Genomic DNA, 20,765 nt, shown 5'->3' with positions numbered 1-20,765 from the left:
CTTTTTTTAATACAGCTGTAATTCATCCCCACTCATTCCTGCTGCTGTAACAACAGCAGTTTCCCCAGTGTGGGATTAATAAAGTCTATGTCTCTGTCCAATTATTAAGTAGTAAATGTCTAGTAAGAGCAGACATTACGCCTGGATGACTTCATCTACCTAATGAATTTGTACAAACATGAGTGGTTGTCAAAGGATCTGACTTTCTTCTGGTGTAAGAAAGAAAAACATACCAAAAGTCTTATTTTTTCAACAGATTTTATTGTGGTTGTTTTTTTTAATGTTTGTTCCTTAGTAGTGGTTCCTCTTACATTAGATTCACCATATGGGTAGAGGAAATATTGCACACAAACATCAGAAAGCACTAAGGAGTATTTTTTTACTTGAAACTAAGTCCTATAAGTTACACATGAGTCCGGGGGAAAAGGGCAGAGACGATCGATGCAAAGATCACAAGACACCTATACCACACAGCTGCAGACAAACATTATTAAAGTTCTCCTGGGAGAAAGATCAGGAGACAAGGCAGATAAAGATACCGAGAGAGAAAAAAGAGAAAGTGCAGAGAAAGAAGAGAGAGAAAAGAGTAGTGTCAGTTCAAAGTTTGCAGGTTGCTGTTTGCTCGACAGTAAGGTTGTAGTGTTAGCTTCAGGTTCTCCTGCAGGAAAACTGCATTATTGTGGTATCATGAACACCTGGCATCACTCGACTCATATCTCGTACCGTTTGTGTGTCGAGTGAATAGCCCCAAATATGAAAAGCCTGTTTGAATTGGTAAATGTTTCTTCAGAAGCTGGCCTGTCAAAGTTGATCTGTTGTCTCTGTACTGTTAGTTTGTTATGTGTCGTGTTTGTTTTTAAAGTGTCTAGTCTTGGTTTTACATACTTTCATCTAAAACACACAAGTCAGTCACTTTCACCTCTGTGTGCTGCCCCTCCACGAAAGAAAAAAAGCTTCTACTAGAAGCTGATTCCCTTCTCATTCGTGATTAATTTTTCAGCCTCCTTATGCTGAACCCTCCACCTAGAAAATCTACAATGTGCTGCATTCAGTATCATGTTTATATCAACACTGTGCCACTGGCAATTCCTTGGAGCGTAGAATACATGTGTCATGGCACAATTTGCGAAAACCCTAAAATGCTCCTCAAATGTCTTTATTTAGCCTACGTAGCCCTGTTGGTCTTAAAGCAAATTTGAGCAAAACCCCCATGAAAAAAAGGAAAGAAAATTACTAATTTATCATAACTCATGCATGTCTTCCAAACACTTCATCTGCCACAAAGCTATTTATAATTATAGTACAATGCTTTAGAAAAACAAGACATTTTAAGGTTTATGAAAATATCCTGCTTCACCAGCTTTCCAGTGGGAAAAGGCTAGCTCCCCCCATTGCGCATTGATTACATACAAAACGTTCATAAGAAACAAGATTGGATATTCTTTTCTAGAAAGAACTTAAAATCTGTAAATAAATCAGCAAGCTGAAATAAAAGGCATTCCTCTTTGTAGATTATGAAGATGTGACAAAGACAGGGGAGAGCGCCATGAAGCAACTTCCTGTTGCACAGTGTAAAAGGCTGCCTGGATGATCAAGCACGTTAACTGAAATTTAAACGTAATAACTTTCTTATACACAGACAGCGGCGTAAACCAGACAAAAACAGACGCTAAATCAATTAAAATCCAGCCAGCTCAAAAAAACACAAAACGCAGATAACATTTTCATAACGGTGGAGCAATCAGATTTGCCCGTAAGGAATAAGATAAGTTAGACATCATTAATGTTAATCAGTGTTCAGTGTCCATTCAAGTTGAATCATATTTGCTATCGTTCAACTCTATAACCTTTTAACATCATTCTTAGGATTGACTTCCAGTGCTTAAAGCCACCTGTCTAATCTGCAAGATCTGTGCCACTTCTTATACATTCACTTTGATTCCCTAAGGCAGTAACAGAAAACATGTTATATTTATCCTTTGGTGTGGATAACAGACATTTTCTTTTTCAAAACATACCAGATGTAAAGTAGTTGTGTTTGCTGAAAGTGGTTAGGCTGATTGAAAGCTTTCTCACGTATGATGTGGGGATGCAGAGGAAACTCAATACATCATCAACAACATCATTTTCTTGAACTTCACTAGACTCAGCATAACTGGACAATCATAGCTTGGCTGGTTTATTTGGTTTCCTATCTCCCCCGGTACTCTACCTGCATGAAACATCACCCTTTGCATGGACTCCTTCAGAGCTGATCTGTATTACTGTTAGTACATAGGAGGAAAGTTTGGTAATCAGTCCTTGTTGCCGATATTTATTTCATTCTGTGTTTAGGTGTCTGCTTAGTTTTTATGCTACATGGATTGGTTTTCTTACTTAAAATTGGGACCCTTCCTGATCTCTCGAAGAACAGGCCTACATTTCTATCTTACAAGCTGGGAAGGATTCGTCCTGCATGACGACAGTGCTGCTGCTGGCCAGTACCATGATGTTCAACTCCTGTTGCTTGTCATGAGTCTCCTGGTACCACTCTCTCATCACATCAGTGTCATGGGTTGGAATGAGGGTGACCTAACATGGGCGACAAAGAGACTCAAGAAACTGAAATGGCATCTTGAATTTAAATAATCATATAAAAACATTAACTTTAGTTGAAGCAGAGGTTTGTTTTTTTTGTTTTTTAATTTTTGCTGTACCATAAATAGAAAAATGCTGCAAAAGCACACAAAACACAATGGAAATAAATAATGCAAAAGCTGAAAACAATTATAAATCATGATACAGAACAGAAGTGTTGAAGGGGAAACCATATTGTGTGTTGCAACGAGGTGTGTCTGATAGCACTGTGTTGATGTTGGTCCAGGATCTGCACTGCAAATGATGAATCACATTGTTGCAAGGTCGTAGCTTTGCAATGTGAGGATAAAATGCATTTGTTTACACACAACTCTCTTCTGGAACAAATGGTAAGCATTTTAAGTGTTTTCATTTTTATTAATTATATTATCAAGTTAAGTTTGCTGTTATCCAAATTTAGGTTACTCATGCTGCTTTGCTTGTGATACTTTTAAAAACATGAACTACTTTCTTGGATAATGCTAACTGAATGCTCAGACATCGTCATTGGTCAGTTACAACATTGCTCCTGGACTAAAATTATTATGAATTTAGAGAAACAACACCACCACTGGGATATCAGACAGTGCATGGAACGGCTGCGGAAGTGAAGTGACAAGGTAACAGTAACAGTTTGCTAATAGCAAACAATGTATTAACAGTATTATATGAATCACAGAAAATACACCTGACTTCTGCAACACTGATGAACCCCGTGCTTCTGTTAAGCATGTCTCAGTGCAGTCCTTTGCATGTTTTGGTTTCTGTCACATGTGCTAGTCTGTGACATTAGCGTATCCCCAGACACGCCTCTGTTGTGTTATGTGAATACTCAACTTCTGCTGTGGTTTTTTTCCCATTTCCATTGCATTTTATTCAGCATCTGTTGTGTTTGGTGCGCTTTTGCAGCATTTTTCTCTTTCCTGGTGTTTTCTTAAGTTGCAGTCCATTTGACCTCTTGGACCACTATATTGCATTATTACATTATATTAATACTTGGTACTTACTTGCATATTGTTTCCCCACTGGGCTTTTCCTTCAAGTAAAGCATCAAGGACAGCCCGATTGGGTTCCTGAGCTGCCTGGTCATTGCCACTTACTACATAGTAAGAGGACCGCACACGCTTAAAGAACTCAGCATCCACATTTTTGGCACTGCAGTGATTAGGGATGTAAACCAAATCCATGTACATCGGTGGACAGTTTGGTAGAGATGTCCCACCTGATACCTTTCCACTTCCTGTACCTGAAAAAAATGTAAATTTGCCTCAGATGACATTTAGAAAATAATAAATAAAAACAAAAGATACTGTGCCGCAAATAGATGTCAAAAACTGATATGTGATACACGATACATATATATATATATATATGTATATAAGTACTCACCTGATGTGGTGCTTTTTACCCCTCTGGAGGCAGAGGTATTGGTTGCATTTTTGGCATCTTTCCCTTCTCCTACACCCTTCTTTGGAGAGGCCGTCTTTGAGTCCTTCACTTTTGATAGACCAACCTTTCTAGATGGTGATGAAGATTTTTTGGAAAGTTTTTTCTTGTTGGGCTTTTCGCCTCCTTCTGTGTTAGCATTGTGGAGGTTTTCTTCAGCCTTGAGGGCCTCTGGATCGACCATGCAGACGTCATGGTGACCTGAAGATGGAGCAGGGTCCCTGAGTGCAACGGGAGGAGGATCAGCATGCCTGTAGGTGAGGGTTCTGTCAGTAGGCAGAGTCTCAGAGTCATCTTCAGAGTCAATGTTTGCATCTGCTGTAATTGAGGGGCACTCTTCTGTCCCTGGTGGAACATCTGAATCTGTCTGGGAGGGAGCAGATTCACTAATGGATGTTGGCGGTGTCTCCTCACATTGCCTGGTGTAGAGCTTACCTCCTGGTGGTGGAGGTCCTCCTCCTGACTTGGCCAGAGGTTTCTCATCGTCCAAGGCATTCTCTTCATTGATGAAATACTCCAGAGGGTTAGGGTTGATAAAAGATGGGGAGAGTTCTGTTTTGGGGTGACGGTATTCACATGAAGTAACTAGGCAGAGGTCCACATCTGTCTTAGATGGAGCACAGGGGCTCCTCTTAGTGGAGTCTGGGCCTTTGGAGCCACAGGCAGAATTATACTGATCACAAGAGAGTGGCAGATGTGATGGGGAAGGACGTTTAGGGCTCACAGGGGATTTTTTCTCAAATGTATAATCCTCACATTTAAAGGGATTAGTTTCCTTTGCCTGGAAAAGTGTCTCCTCTTTTGAAAGAGTGAAAGAAGAGGATGGGGAAGTAGCTTTTGGGGGTGAGGGTGACCTGTCATATTCTTGGTACGTGTCAGATTTATCAGCTATATCCTCCACAGATGGTGAAATGGGGCTGCTGCTTTCTTTACTTGCTGGACCTCCAAGCACAGGGGATGGCTCACTGGAATGGGGAGAGTGGATTAGTGAGGTTGCTTTGGGGGTGACTGGAGACTTTTCTGTTTGCTCAACTACAGCACGTGTCATCTCTGTCATTTGGCATGGGGTTGTTGCAGAGGGAGTAGACTGAGATGCATCTGATGGGGTTGCAGAAGTGGCACAAACTGAATCATTTTCTTCAAAAAGTGATGGATTTTCCACTGCAGGGGTTGGGTTTCCTGTTGCTCTTATGTCAGCTGCATCTGAAGGACTGTAGTCAACCTCAGTTGGGCCATTTTCTGTAGCACGTGAGCTGCCCACTGATGGGTGCTCTGGGGACTGCTTGCTGAAGTCCAGGGCTAAGGAATGGTCAGGGGATTCCTGACCAAACTCTATTGACATGGTAGAGTGCTCTGGGGATTTTGTATCCTGCATCTGTGTCCTGCTTTTTGTTTTGGGGGAGATGTCTGGGGAGATTGACATTGGCCTTGGGCTATCATCCTTGGATGGAGATCCCTCTGCCTCATGGAAAGTGGTTGGGGTCTGAACCACAGAGACGGACAAAGAGTCGTCTACTTCAGTTGAGTGAGGAGAGCCCACTTCGGCATGAAGGGAAGGAGAGTCTGTGGTTGGTTCTGGCAAGGAGCTGGTGGCCAAGGAAGCTGTGGATGCTGAAGCTAAATGTGAGAAAGTGTCCTCTGCTACTACTTCCTCCAGAGGAGTTCCAGACTTATCTGATGTAGTGCCCTCTGAAATTGACATTTTACTCTCTTCTTTGAACGCTGTGAAAGAGTTGATGTCTGATTCATGTTTGGTCAGTGGTTCTGAAAAAAAGACGGAATGACTGTTTTCTCCTGTTTTCTTAGGATCTATATCAAAGGGGGACTTTTCCTTCTTTGTTGGAGAATCAGGTTCAGCTGTTGGCGAGCTCTTTGGTGAGGATGCTACCCTCTCTACTGGGGAGGAGCTTTCTAGTTCCTGTTCATGAGGCTCTGGGGTAACTCTGTTGGAGGAATCTTCTTTATCACTTGTAACCTCCACAATTACTGGACCCTGTTCTTTTCTTTCTTCTGATGCAGTTGCCAGAGCTCCCGCTTTTTCATCTACGGGTGACTGATAGTAGGGAGTGTGACCAGATGACTGAGGCGAATTAGCACCTTCTAATGTCTTATCATCTGGGCTAATGGAGGAATCTGCTGTTGCTCTGGTGTATCCTGCCAGTGTGGTGGATAATTCTATTGGAGGAGCAAACACTGATGGTGAATCAGATATATCCTTATTGTCAACTGAGGGAGATCGCACAAAAGGTACTGTTGTGGATACTGAACTGAGTTTAGATGAATCCGCATCAAACTGAGCAGTGGCAAAGCATTTAGCTTTTCCTGCAGAGAGAAAATCCTTAGAGAATTTATCTTCTTCTAGAGATGAAGGCGGAGATATTGTAGAAGCAGAATGGTTGTAGTCCTGACCTTCAGTGGCATCACTCTGAGTGCGATTTAAACATGGAATATCCTGAAGTTGAGAGAGCTTCTTTCTGTCACACTCTGATGTGCCAAACCTGCCAACATCCCGTGATGGAGACTCATTCTCGTCATTGGTGGCTTCATCGCTCATAATGTCCCTGGGAGTCATCATCTCATCCATCGGAGTAGGTACACTAGAGATTTCAATGGTGGACTGGGTGTGGCCAGATGTGACAGTGTAATCTTCAGGAGGTTCATCTCTGTTCTCTTCATCAGAGGCTGTTGAACTCTCAAAGCCAACTGGTACCATTTCATCATGGATAGACGCAGCTGGAGACACTGGTGAGGACACTTTAGGTGAAGCAGATACAAACAGCTTTTGATTCTCTGTTTCTTTTTGACTAATGAAATGATTTTCTACGTTGTTGTTTTCAGCACTAACTTGTTTCATTTCAGCATGTTTCTCTTGGTGTTCTTCCACACTGGGAGGAAGATTATTTTTAACCAATTCTGCTTTCTGTGGTTCATATATTTCTTCAGTCTCTCCTTTCTCTTCATAATCCCCTCCCTCAGATGTCTCCTCCATCACAGTGCCCTCATCATCAAACTTCTCTGATACACTTCCATTGATTTTTCCCTTGAGTACTTGTTCATCTGGAGTCTCTCCATTTTCTCCTTCCACCTCAGTTGTGGTTATACCTTCATCAACAGACTCTAATGCCTCAGGTGACTCTTTGGTTTGAATCACTTCTTCATGGTGTATCATCACAGTCTCCTTTTCCACATTTTGTTCAACTGTTGCATCGTCCCCCATCAACTCTTCAGCTCTGAGCTCTTCAAAGTCCTTAGTGAGGTCCTCTGGTGAGGACATCAGAGATCTTTCTTCTTCTGGATCCACTGTCACTGGAGCAGCACTAGCTTCCACTTTGGTGGTATCCTCTTTTGTCTCCTTCTTTGCCACCTTTATCTTTCCTTTGTCTTTTAACTTTGATGGACCTCCTGAATCTTTCTTTGAAGCATCATCTTTTTTCAGAGGCTTTGGTTTGAGATTCTTTTCTTCACCTGCAGCAGATGCCTTTTTTATATCTTTTAATGGCCTTTTGGCATCTTTCTTTTGTTCTTTCTTTTCTTCTTTCTTCTCTTTCATAGGTGAGTCTCTTCTGATATCTTTTTTTATACCTTTTTTTGCATCCTCTTTCTTCACTTTTTCATCTTTTTTGCTTTCTTGTTTGGGGGTTTCATCTTTTTTTGCCACTTCTTTTTTAACCTCCTTTTTCTTTTCCACAGACGCTTTGGCCTCCTTTTTAACAATCTTCTCTTTTTCAGCTTTTGGTTTCTTTTTTTCTGGCGTTTCATTTTGGGCAGCTTGGTCTGCCTTTGCTTTTGATTCTTTCTCAGGTGCCTTTCCCTTTTTCAGTGGGACTTTTTCTTTTTTCTCCATCTTTTGTGTTTTTTCACGAGCTGATTCTGCATCAGCCTTTGCCTTTTCTGGTGTTTCCTCAGTGGAATCCTTCCTGATGTTTTTGACTGGTGAAGGCTTTGGGGTAGACTTGAGGCTCTCTTTGCTGTCTGTTCGGTGTTTCATCTTGGCTTGCTTCAGTATCGGTGTCGATGGCATGTTAGCAGACGCTGCTTTTTGAATATAAACGGGCTGCTTCAAGAAGTCCAGGTGCTTAAGCTTTTCTAAACCTTCAAAAATATGATGCTGGGTGGCATTTCCGGGAAAGAGAACACGAACAACCTTATCTGAGGGATTTGCAGGGTGCCACACAATGAGTGAAGCAATGGAAATCATGTGAGAGAGAGGGAACTCTGATTCTTTTCCATTCGGGAGCAGGATGGAAGTGGTGTCCTTTTCACTTCCTGTCCACTGTTTTATGAAGTGCTGCATGTCCTTGCTGTTCTTTGATGGATTAAGCACATACATCTCAAGCTTGCCCACGCCCATTTTCTGAAAAAGTATGATCGGTTCTATAGTGTTTCCTACAGGTCTTTGCAAAGGCTCAGTCCGTAAATTTAGCTTGTTAAGAAACTGCTGAGTGAAAGCTGCCTCCTCAACATTTCTGCGCACTCTGTAATTGGGTTCAGGATTGTCCAGGTTTTCGGGAAGATTCACAAACACAATGCCAATGTCTGGAGAAATCATGTTCTTCACCCAGTCGCTGTTTGCTGTTGAACCCTGCGACTGTTCCTCCTCGAGCTCTGCAATCTTCCTCAGCAGCATGCTATTGATGCCCGGAAGATTGTCGTCACCGATGTGGGTCAGGAGAATGGAGTCCACCCGGTCTAGATGTCTCACCAGCTTCCAAAAACACGACTTTCTGTCTGAACCTCCATTGATTAGCATGTTGAAGCCGTTGACAGCAAAGAGAGCGGAGTCACCGCGACCTCCGGGGAAAATGTAGCAGCATGGTTTGGAGAGCTTGAGGAATCCACCTGAGGTTGGTGGTTCTAACATGTCAAAAGGAGTTGGGATCTCTACAGATTCAGATAAGTACTCTGTGAACTCTGAGAGGCCCTCCATTTCAGGAAGGATGAGAGTGGAGTTTAGTTTAATGTTAATAAAGTCCTGCAGATTGTGTTTGTCCAAGTTGGAATTTTTCCATTTGCCTTGTTCGGGGCAGGAGAGAGTGAGGTTGGCTTTGTTTGCTGGGTGAATGGTGCTGAGCAATTCACCAATCTGGCCATGAGAAAAAATGATTGACTTTTAATGGAATCAGTAATGCACTTACAATGATTTCAGGTTCAGTATGTGTCTGTAAGTATATGGTTAGACCACCACACATTTTTTTCTCATTCTTTTTTTACCTTTCAATAACCATTATGTAAATGTGTCGGTACAATGTAGCATATGTTGTATGTCATAAGAAGAACCCTCCCCATGTTTGCTCACCTCTTGGTCAGTGAATATGTCTATGAAACTGAAAAATGAGAACAATCCAGACTGAAGGATCAGCTCCCCGGTGTTTTCAGAGCATTGTCCTGACAAGACCAAAAGTTTGTGTCTGGCAGTGTCAGAGATCATCAAACGTACCTAGAAAGGAGAAAAAATATACATTGTCTGTGCACTGATTTGTTCAACAGTACATAATAATTTATATAAACTTGGAGAAAAGCATTTATGTGGTGACTATTTACTGCAGCTGCAGTCCTTCTCGTCAAAATAATTATATTAAATAAGGAAATAAAGAAGCTCAATACTTACGCATTTAGCTTAAGGATAAATGTACTAGAAATACCACCAGCTTCAAGTCACTTATTTCCATTAGCTAATTAGCTTAATTGTTCTCTGACTGTCTATTGTACTGTCATCACTCTATCTCACTGTCCTTCACTATTTCTGATGTTCTTTTTTTCTACTTCAGCACCATCAGTTTCTCTGGGCGGCTGGCCAAATCACCCCTGCTGTGCTCTGTGATATTATAAGTGCAGAGTGTGACTGCAAACAGGGAGGGAGTGAAGGAAACAACGAGAAGGCACAATTCCTGATCCTCTCATATTTTTATTCTCGCGAAATCCAAAATCTGTGCTTGCTATCCCGGCAATAAAGAACACATCAGTCCAGGTTCTTAGATTTCTTATTACACCCCCCCTGTTTTTGGTTCTTAGTCAACATCAGCAAACACATCAGGCTGAATAATTACCTGTTTTAAGATTTAAATGTTTTGTAAATGCTGATGGGAGAATAATGGGAAGAAGCTATAATTTCTAGTAGGAAAAATGTTTTACCTCGGTACTGACGGCTTCATCTGAAGGGTTGATGAGCACAACGGTCTCCAGAATATTACTTTTGTGGTGAAGAATTCTCTGGCCTGAAAAGAAAACAGAAAACAGATATAGTAAAATAAATGATTAAATATAAACTCATGCTATGAGTTATATATAAACCCTGCTGTGAATATAATTAGATAGAACCATAATCAATCTACAGAGTAGCTGACCAACAGAAAACTGTTTTTATTATTTTTCAAAGTGTATCAGATACAGCCTCTCAGTAATGATGATATCCTACTTTATTGTATAAAAGGCACAATAAAAGAAGGAAAGTATTTACTAATTTGCCAACCAAACCAATTGGCTGATTATTCAAGGAAATAACTGGATTTATCATTTAATAATCGTAAAAATTATTATTATTATTGTATGATCTGCTGTACAATATAGTGCCAATAAAATAAAATTGAATTGAATTAAAAATCAAGTAATTTTTGCCCCTGTGCTTATTAATTTATAGCAAATTAATTGCTAGAATAATTAAAACTGCAACAATTTCCTCTCTGAAAACACAATCGTTGCACCTGTTTCATGTCTACTCTGCTAACCTGAATTTCAGTCTCTGTAACCTACATTAAAAGATGGAGAGCATACAGTATTCACCTTTTTGCCTTAATATTTGATCATTAGCATGATTATTGTCATCATAATAAGATAAAACTGATTACAAAGCTGTAATGAATCTCCACTCCTCTGGTTCGTATAAGGAAATCCTCCTTCGTTAACCTTTGTTGTAAGACACCAGTTTACCAGTCAGCTTATGTAAGTGACACGAGAATAATTTCTCTTTGATCTGTTTGAATTCATCAATATAAAACTCTCCTATTAATATTCATATATTAACAGCAATGACAGATTTTTCATGAAATATACATATTTCTATTACACATGTTCTATTGCCTTGTTCTTCACTGTTCATGCAGGACATTTAAGTAGCCAGACATTTACATAAATTTGTTGTTTGTTTTAATCACATGATTCTTTTAACACTGTACATACACGTTTGCTGTTTACTTTTAGCTTGTCAGTTCTGCAGCTGTTCCATCACATTTTTTTGTCTCCCCACAAATACTTACATTGTGTTTTATTATTATTTTTTTATCTATTTATTTATGTTTTGCAAGCTCTTGCAGCTTTTTTTCTATTTACGTTGTGCTTTATTCGACTTGCAGTGCGTTTGAACTCCCAGTTCCTATAATAACCCTGAGTTATTTGTAACAGTGTTATACACTAAAGACACAAAATAAAAATTATTATTAACATAACTGATTATTCTGCCAATTAGCTTCTGCCTGTAATAACTGACCAAATATCTATTTGAAAAATGTCTATCAAATTTTCCCATGCTTTAAACTGGCTACTTTATTCAACAAACAAATATTTACATACTGCAAGGTTGTTTCATTAGTTTTGTTCAAAAAAATTTAAATGTGTCCCAATTATTTGACAATTACTGACTAGCCACTTCTTTTACAGTGCTACACAACTCCAGTCAGACTCGGCCTCTGTGAGATGACAGACAGCACCGACATGGCTGGGTTATTATCTGCCTCACTCTAACACCCAGTAATGATTTGAACTCTGACAATGGCCACTAAAAATAGTTGAATCTGCAGCAGTTTGAGAAAGGTAATATTTCCTCTCTCATGAGATGGAGTGATTAGACAGAACACCAACAGTGTTGTGACAGGCCCGTGATCAATCTTCTAGGTTTTGGTTGATTGATTATGACTGTGACCCCACTGTGTGTGTGTGAGGGGGGTTTGGCTGTCCTCTGGCCCAGTGGATGAGACATGAACATGGTATGTTTAGCTTCATTATCCATCCCTACATGTCAGGCTTCACTCAGTTAAACCCACAGACCCTTTGTTTCTCCTCACTGTCACCAACATCAAGCATCAACTGATATCAAACTACAAGACACAGATCTTATTTTTATTCATTTATTTCAGTCAAAACAAACAAACAAAGAATGTTGCCGATATAACTGAAAGACAAAGGATGAGAATCTGCTTTGTGTGAAGTGCTTGGATCCAGACTGTAAATTCAGAAGCACGGTGTTGAAGACTGAGTGTGGCTTGTCCGTGGAGACGCAATACTCCAGCAGCTATCTGCCTGCTCGGCTGATTCCTCCATACATATTTCATATAGCAGCAGATTCTCATGAAGGAATGCACAACCATTAACTCTACTGCTTCACCCCAGAGGGTTATCATGCCTTATAGAAAACATTCTCATTCACTGCTGTGTTTCCTACACAGTAAATGACTGCTGGGGTCTAATAATCTCGGGGGTTCAGTAAAAACTGAAATAATCGTTTGAGGTTTTGTTCCCTCCCAGGCATTTGTCAATTCTGTTTTTGGGGGTGGGGATCGAAAAAAATAATAATGAATTCTTCTAGAATGATTGTAATCTAGAGATTTTGTGTAAATTCAACATCATGACAGAACCTTAAACAACAAAAGGGTCATTTTTTTGAGTGCATAGTGGATATTTTCCAACAGAATCTATTGAACACCTTAAATGTGTGTCATTTTTTTTCCAGTGAGCAGGCAATGAATGCATCAGCTTTATTTGTTTCTTTTATTTCTAGTGTTGGTACATACACCTTTGAGATGCGAACAAGCTGTTGGTGATTTCTGTCAAACCGATGGGCCTCGTGAAAAACAGTTTTCCTTTGCACCTGCATTTTACCGGCATGTTGAAGATTTGTGTCTGTCTACTACAACCATCATAAAACCGCTGCTACTCAGGGGGTGGAAAAAGCTTCACTAAAACCCATTCTGAGGAGGCAGTGGTCTGACCGGTGCTCCTCTAAGATCAACTGTGGAAACACTTTCAGCGATCTGTGAAATGAGAGAACAATCAATCCCTAAAGTCTATTTTTAATTCTGCTTGTGCTGCTGTAAACAAAGCCATATCTGTAACCGCTAATGCAAAAGAGACGCATCTCTTTTGTCTTTGTCCCTCTTCATGGGTTACACCCTGCTTACTGGCCTTTTATGTGATGAAATAGACAGTATAGCACAGCACTCCTCACAGGAAAAAAACAAACTATCCATCACCACCGCCATGTGTCTGATTTAACTCATCAAAAAGTGACAGATTGCACACAGGAGCTTATTTGACCCTGACAATTACTTTGATCGATATGAAAATCCTTAAAACCCAGTGCGTCTCTGTCTCAGCGGGAGGCGAGGTAATGTGACATGCATCGCTAAACATTCTCCTTCTGGCTGAATAGGAAGAGGACGACCGGTTGGTTTTGCCCTCTCTGCAACTGACCGAGCCAGATGGGAACATCAATGAGGATGGCACCCCACCAAAAATAGATCAGTGGAACAACTAAATTCAGCGCCTCCTTCCTTTTGCTTTAAAGTAAACCGCACATTTAAGGACAAAGACTGGATCTGCTCCTCTAGATCCCCAGTATTGTGTGTGTCAGCAAGTGTATTTCATACCAAAACAGTGACGTCCAGCAGAGACACTGGCAAAATGTTTACTGTTACTTTTGGATTTGTCTCCAACCAAGCATATATAACATGTCTGGTAATGGAGCTAATGGCAATAATCCAACTTGAAAAGCAGTTGATCACCTGTGGCACCATATTGATTCTCACTGCCAGCATTCAGCTTTTAACATCTTCATAGTCATTACTTTAGGAATTAGCCCATGCAATTGAATGACAAGCTGCCAGATGAAAGGCAGTTATTATTACAATTTTTTTCTATTGCAGTGCTTATAATATCAGGGGATGTGGGACTTTTTATGATGCAGGTGAATAAAACTGCTGATCTGCAGTTGGAGTCAGGAATTAAGAGAAAACAGACCATTAGGAATATTTTCTTCTCTGACAAATGAATAAAAGTCAACACAGTTTTTAAATATCATCGATCATAAATTGCAGTCTTGTCTTCAAGAATCTCATTAGCAAGGCTTCTTCATGGATTTGCGGTTTAGACATGTCTTTTGAGGCTTCACTGATGTCTGCACTGATGGCAGAGTGATGGGAAATCTATAAGTAAACAGAAGTGTCATATGTCTATAGAGGAAAGGCAGGTGGTCTCCCATCTAGCCTGCTCTTCTTCCTCTCTTTTCCTTGTTACTGTGAGGTCCAGGCATCCTGTGCGCCACGTGATTGACGGTTCGTCGTTCATCAAGCAGACAGGTAATTGCATTTACCCTTCTGAGCCGGATTTCACCCGCTGGTTTTCCTCTAAAGAATAATCTCTAAGCAATGAATGAAACCACCCTACCAGCTAAAGAGAAAACTCAAGAATGCAGCATTTAAAGATGTTTCATTGATTTTTCTTTATTACAGCTAAAGGTAAGTCCCACTGAAAATCAACTCATAAGATCAACTCACTAAACAGCCCTCTGAGAACCGATGCTGATTCATTTCTGACAAGATGCTTGATACAACTTCTGTTAGCAAGGATTAACTATTTTTTTTTAACCTTTTATGTTTCACTCAACTTTGATGTTGTTTCCTGTTAAATCCTAATTTATAATTAATAAAGGCATATCAAGCATAGTTTTAATTCAGGCACAGGGGTGCCTGAAGGTCACGGTCACGGCTGCAATTGGAGCAGATCAATTCATCTCAGTGCCAGCCCACCTGTACTGATGGCTCAACATCTATGGGTCCAAAGGACAAATCTCATGTAAGGAGTGTATTTAAGCTGCCATAGCATGCCCATAGTGTGCAAGTGCAAGCTGCTTTGCAGCCCATTACCAATTCAGCTTCTAGCTGCTGCTCCTGATAATATACACCTTTCTGTGAAAAAGTATGGGGAGGTACCGCATCCGTCCAATTCAATTCAGTTTAATTTATATAGCAACAAATCACAACAACAGTTGCCTCAAGGCAATACAAAGCACCACAATTATTTTAGAGAAAACCCCACCAGTCAGATGAGCCCCTATGAGCAAGCACTTGGTGACAATAGGAAGTAAAAACTCCCTCCAACAGGAAGAAAACCCTGGTTTTCTATTGCAGCCGTGATCGTGACCTTCAGGCACCCCTGTGCCTAAATTAAAACTATGCTTGATATGACTTTATTAATTATAAATTAGAAAACCCCGGTTTTCTTCCTGTTGGAGGTGAGGGGAGAAAGGTAGGACAAAATCCATCCAACCTCCATCCTCTTAAGAGGTTTTCCCATTTGGGGTGTGGTGGGACTGGAGCCTATAGAAGAGTTCTCTGGTAACACCCTCCAGAGACTAGTCTTAGATCACTTAGCATGAGCTAACACAGAGACAGACACCTATGGACAATTTAAAATCACTGATTAACCTAGCATGCATGTCTTTGGACTCTGAGAGGAAGCCAGAGTACCTGGAGTGAACTCATGCAGCCTCCAAGAGTACACACAAACCTCACAGACAGTAGAAGGAACCAATCAGCCAGCGGGTTCGAACCAGGAACCCTCTTGCTCTTGAAGCACCAGTACTAAGCACAGTGCACCAGGTGACAGAAGTGATGTCATTATTGTTTTTAAATCTTTTTTTTAAATTAACAATATTATGATTCAAAAGTTTAAAATATATATCTGTGAATTAAAAAGAATCATGACATTTTACATAAAACCCTACAAACCCGTCAAATTGTACAGTTCACATCAAGCTGAAATCAAAAATTTAAAAAGGTAAAAAAAAGAGTTGCCAAAAGGAAAGAAATCCAATATGAGAAAATAACATTATTGATTTTTTGCCTGCCAAGACATTGACTCTCAAAGTGTTCTCTTCATTCTGCTGCGTGTCTCTCTGTGTGACCTTGCTTATTTATCACCCCAATCTCTCTTCAGCCTGTTCTTACTCCATTATTTCCTCTCCTCTCACCACCCCACAAGCCTGTGTCATTGTCTTTCTTTAAAAGCCCTTCCCCTCACCCTCTTGCTCCCTGAGTCCTCCCCGTTCCCCTCCCTTCTTTATTTCATGGACAGACACCGCCACTAGGGATTCAACATTGCTAATTACTCCCAAATCAACTGTGCATCTAGTTGCAAGGCAACAGCACACTGGAGGAAACAGCAAGAGTGGAGGATGGGAAGACGGGATAAAAGGGAGTGTGAAGCTGGAGTGCTGTTAAATGTCATTCTGGATGAATCCTGCCTCTCAGATGACTGTATTTCATTTCTGAGATTTGATACAGGGATATTAATGCATTAGAATCGACCTACTGATTTAGTTTGCAGCCACATTTATCGGCTCGATCAATCTATTAAACATCTAACCACATACGAAGCTGGTCGTTCTCAATGTGGAGCAGAAGCTTTAACTGCTGGGGACTGTCAAAGCCATGTTGCCTACTGATACACCACATGTCCTGCCACACTGAATGTGTTTCATCTTCATACAGACTCCTTCACTTTGCAAATGACACAAAGGTAAAAGTGCCTTGCAAGAAAATGCTGACAGGGTGTATCCTGTGGTAGGCAATAAAGCCTACGTGTTTAGGATTCCACAAAAAAGCTATAGCTGACTTAAATGTAATGGTGGACACTGCTGAGAAACGGAGCTATGAAACTGTAAATACTCAAGTACTGTGCTTCACAACATATTTTATGACAGGGGTAGATCGTGATTGAAATAAATAAAAATAAAAAAGGGGGTCTTTTATATAGTGATTGTTTTTACTTTTAATACATTAAGCGTATTATTTCTCACATGACTGCAAAAGTGTATGTCTTTGGTCTCTGTTTACTACACAATGGAAGCTGTTAGAAAAATCTCAAGACATTAATCGGTGTGAAACGTTGTGGCATAAAATTCCAGTTTACCTCTGACATCTGCAGAGAAACGAGCCGAGTGTCTGGACACAAACAGCTTGAGTTCCTGGTCCAGGTTGCAGTCAATTAAGTTGGCGTCCCATGAGCGGATCCCTGCAACACAAGCACACAAGCACACAAGCACAAACAAAACTGTGAAAAGTCACCTTCCCTCATTAATTCTCTTCCTAAAATTTACAGGAAAATCTTGACACGAGCAAGGATTGACTTTTAATTTGGCAAGAGGAATGAAATCTATAATAGGAAATATCTATATCCCTATTTCTGTTTGGCCACGGTGCCAGAAGCAGGGATGACCTCTGTTGTGCTGACTCATTGCGGTGTCATCCTCTCTATAATTTTGCAAAGCCAAGGCCTAATGAAGGCTTCCGAGAAGTTATTTGATAGCAGCAGTGAATCAGTGTTACTCTGAGGTGAACAACAGACGATGGGCTGAAAACACTTATTTTAGCAACAGGGCCCAAACCTTAAAAAAATAAATGACAGCATAAGTTAAAAATCAAAACACCATTAAATAAGATCATTTTTAATTTAAAGACAGCATGAAGGGGACAGCATAAATGTATTTATTGAATTTTTTTCCCACCCAAGGTCAAGTGCAACTTGACAATACACAGAGAGAGAGAGAGAGAGAGAGAAATGACTGTGGCCCCAACAGGTTCAAAAATTTATTTATTCTTTTTTTGTTTGGTACATCTGTATACATCATCAGCAGATTTAACCTTTAACAAAGAGCCACACCTACTCTGTGCTTTTACTCTGATAGTGCCTGGAAAATCTAGAAGTGTGCAGGGTAAAGATAATATGAACCCATCTTAGTTTTACGCCCACGCAGATACTGCGCCATCCCCCCCCCCCCCCCCCCCTCACAAACAGTGCACTATGGCCAGTGAGGCAGGCCTCTACAGCAGCTGTAGCCTTTCTAAAAAAAACGCCCCGCTTCACTTTGAAGATGGGTCCTCCTGGCTTTCCGTAGGGACCGCAGTGCGGACCGAGCCACGCCCACAAGCCGGTGTGTGGGATGAGAGAGAAAGCTGGATGCAGGAGGGTAGTGATGGAGAAATATTCCCACGGGGATGAAGGGGGAATTCGTTGATTGTAATTCAAGGGCGCGTACTGTAGCAGTCTCGAAACGCAAACTGTCAACTTCACGACATAAACCGAGAGAAAACTCTCGTTTCCTCCTTCAGGCCGTGAACTGTGACACAAAAGCAAGGTGCTGCGAGAGACCCTCAGAAACCCGATTCGCTTCACTGCACTGACGCACAATCCGAATTGGATGCTGAATCATTGCTCGTCAGCTTCATAACAGCACCAGGCCCACGTGTGTTGTGGTTGGCAACAACTGAACCCACTGATATTATGTGATAGAAAAAATTATACAGAACTGCTCCTGAACGCGGTTGTTGGTGGGTAAAATACCCGAGGGCGAAGATGTAGTGATTATTTTCCTCTAGCTCACAGTGATGTTACTGGGAGGGGCTGACAGATAGCACCACCGCAGTCTACTTCAAACAGCTGCCCAACAAATAACACTCAGACTGAGTTCATTACTCGTTGACACGCGTAATTCCTCACCACCGTTCACAAAGCAAAGCGCTGCAAATAACTACAGCTCCAAAAAATAAAAATGAAAAATGAAAAAAAAAAAAAAAAGAATAAAACCCCCGCACAGATTATGTGACTTTATGCTGCCAAACTTCCAATCTATCCGTCTCCGTTCCAGTTGTTTTGAACACGTCAAGAGGAGCTCTCTGGCCTACACCCCCTTTCACAAAGCCCCATCTTACCTTTCTCTATGTCCGCAATGGCACACTTCAGATGCTCCTCCGTTACGATCTCTCCGATAACAACCAGCAGGTAGAATTTGCTGTCATTAAAGTGCTGCGAGGGGCTCGAGGATGTCAGCGACGCCCCGGTGTTGCTTTGGCCGCCTAAAGTCTCCATGTCTGCAGATTCAACCAGGGTTGCCATCCTCTCCTGCTGTCTATCTTCTCTTTTTTACGCCCCCGCTCTCTCGCTGTCTCTCGTTTGCGGATCCCAGCCTCCCTTTATTCGCTGCAGAGCTTTGGAGTGGTCTCCAGACATGCAAGTGCAGCCTTGATAGGAGTGGCCCTTGCTTTTTATACCAGCAGACACAGTGTCACATTCGGTAACCGGGGAGAGACGAGGGCGCCGGAGGTTTTTTTTCGCATACTCACTCCACAGCTGATGTCATCCGCAACGAATCAAACGCATCCGGAAGTCACTGAGATTTTATGCTTTTCCTTGTTTTCATCGGTGCTGGACTCCTCACTACTTGTTACTCCTATTAAAAAAATACTTAGAGCACTGATGTTTCACCCCTCTGAGTTCAGTTTCTGATGTTGGGTTGTAGTAAACGAGTTGTAGTTCTGTTAGCGCAGTGAAAATCTTTATAGACCTTTCTGACGTGCTTTTTGAGATTCAGTTTTTAAACAGACTTTTTATTTACTTTAAACCGAGATTTCATCTTTTTACTCATTTAATTGTTTTTTATTTAATTTTTTTTTACATGCAAAAACTATGATATTCAAAGACAATGAATGCAAATTGCAAGGACCGTACTCAAAGATCAGGGCAGAAAACCCCTGAGAGATTGACTGAAGCCATGGTAGCTATCCTTCCATCCATCCATGTATATTGATAACCACTTATTCCCTTTATGATTGCTGGGGGGACTGCCACTGGGTGAGAGGTGTAGTACACACCAACAGGTCACCAGTCTATTGCAGGGCTAAGTATTATATGTCCAGACACATCAAATCACTTCAAACCAAAAAAGTGTTTGGCTTCTAATCCTACAAATATCCTTTATGCATCTGTTCACAGTCCCTCTTTGATCTCCCATAGAGTCTACTAAAAAGTTTCAAGGGAATCACTCGAGGAAAATTCTTTGATTCTTGGAATCTTACATCTCACAAAACACAAGTCTTCATGTGAAAGCAGTATCAGATATTAGGGTGGGTTAAGTCAGAAAACTACAAACAGAAAGCAAATGAGAAGAGTTGAGATCACAGGATTCCAGTCTGTCATATTTTCTTTGCAAGTGTGTGTGCTGTGTGTGTCTGTGTGTGTATGGTGTGTCTAGATGTTAAATGCAGTTGGCAGTGAATAATAAACAGTTCTGTCTTTTGATATGAACATAAAAGATGCTCCGTTTTCCCAGGAGAATAATCCTACTTGCTAAACTTTGGCCTCTGTGAACGCAAACAACTTATACGTTTGAGCATTGCAAGAAAAAAATGGCACAAATATGACAGAAACAGAAAGGGAGGTGTAGACCACAAAACGAGTCAGACAGATACACATATACACGTGCACACAAATCAAGAATTTCATTCTAGATTTCCCTCTGGCAAGCCGAATGGGGCCACTGCAGGTGTTTTATTGACTTAAAAATGCTACCAGGAGCAGGAATCCACTCAGCAGCTCCATGATGTGAATATTTCAGAGGCTTTGTGGCGTGGTGGGTTGGGTTTGATTCTATTCTCCAAAGGCCATTGGAGGTCATATCAAACATTCATCATACACAGCTGGGAAAGAAGGATGCCATTAAAAATACAACACGGTGCCCCCAGAAGTCTCCCAGATACAGACAAGGACGAAATGGATGTGAGTGTGTGTGTGAGTGTGTATCTGTTTGCGTGGATTGAGGGGGATGGTGATGAATAGAGAGTCAATGGTAATTTGATAGACAGGAATGTATGATGTGT

At 41.0% G+C, this 20,765-nt stretch overlaps 1 protein-coding gene across 1 annotated transcript; it reads right to left on the bottom strand.

Annotated features, from left to right (window-relative positions):
- Positions 1-241: 241 nt before the first annotated feature.
- On the bottom strand, positions 242-19,280 carry map1b (microtubule-associated protein 1B). Its single transcript, XM_085167380.1, has 7 exons — positions 18,822-19,280; positions 17,023-17,124; positions 10,195-10,277; positions 9,359-9,499; positions 4,006-9,145; positions 3,624-3,862; positions 242-2,571 (listed from the first exon to the last, which is right to left on the bottom strand). The coding sequence occupies exons 1-7, from the start codon at positions 19,003-19,005 to the stop codon at positions 2,416-2,418; spliced, it is 6,045 nt and encodes a 2,014-aa protein (XP_085023506.1). The 5' UTR covers positions 19,006-19,280; the 3' UTR covers positions 242-2,415.
- Between the last annotated feature and the right edge of the window lie 1,485 nt (positions 19,281-20,765).

Source organism: Neolamprologus multifasciatus, chromosome 7 (assembly GCF_963576455.1).
Source record: "Neolamprologus multifasciatus chromosome 7, fNeoMul1.2, whole genome shotgun sequence".
In the NCBI taxonomy this organism is placed as follows: domain Eukaryota; kingdom Metazoa; phylum Chordata; class Actinopteri; order Cichliformes; family Cichlidae; genus Neolamprologus; species Neolamprologus multifasciatus.
The sequence above is the reverse complement of the archived record's forward strand: the minus strand, read 5'-3'. Positions and strand labels throughout refer to the sequence as shown.

What these genes read in the sequence shown, in the direction of transcription:
- map1b (XM_085167380.1), bottom strand. Translation starts at nt 19,005, where the DNA reads ATGGCAACCCTGGTTGAATCTGCAGACATGGAGACTTTAGGCGGCCAA. An exon ending in TTTCTCTGCAGATGTCAGAG is followed by an intron (nt 10,278 to 17,022) that starts GTAAACTGGAAT and finishes TTTTCTTTTCAG; the next exon opens with GCCAGAGAATTCTTCACCAC. An exon ending in GGTAAAAAGCACCACATCAG is followed by an intron (nt 3,863 to 4,005) that starts GTGAGTACTTAT and finishes CATTTTTTTCAG; the next exon opens with GTACAGGAAGTGGAAAGGTA.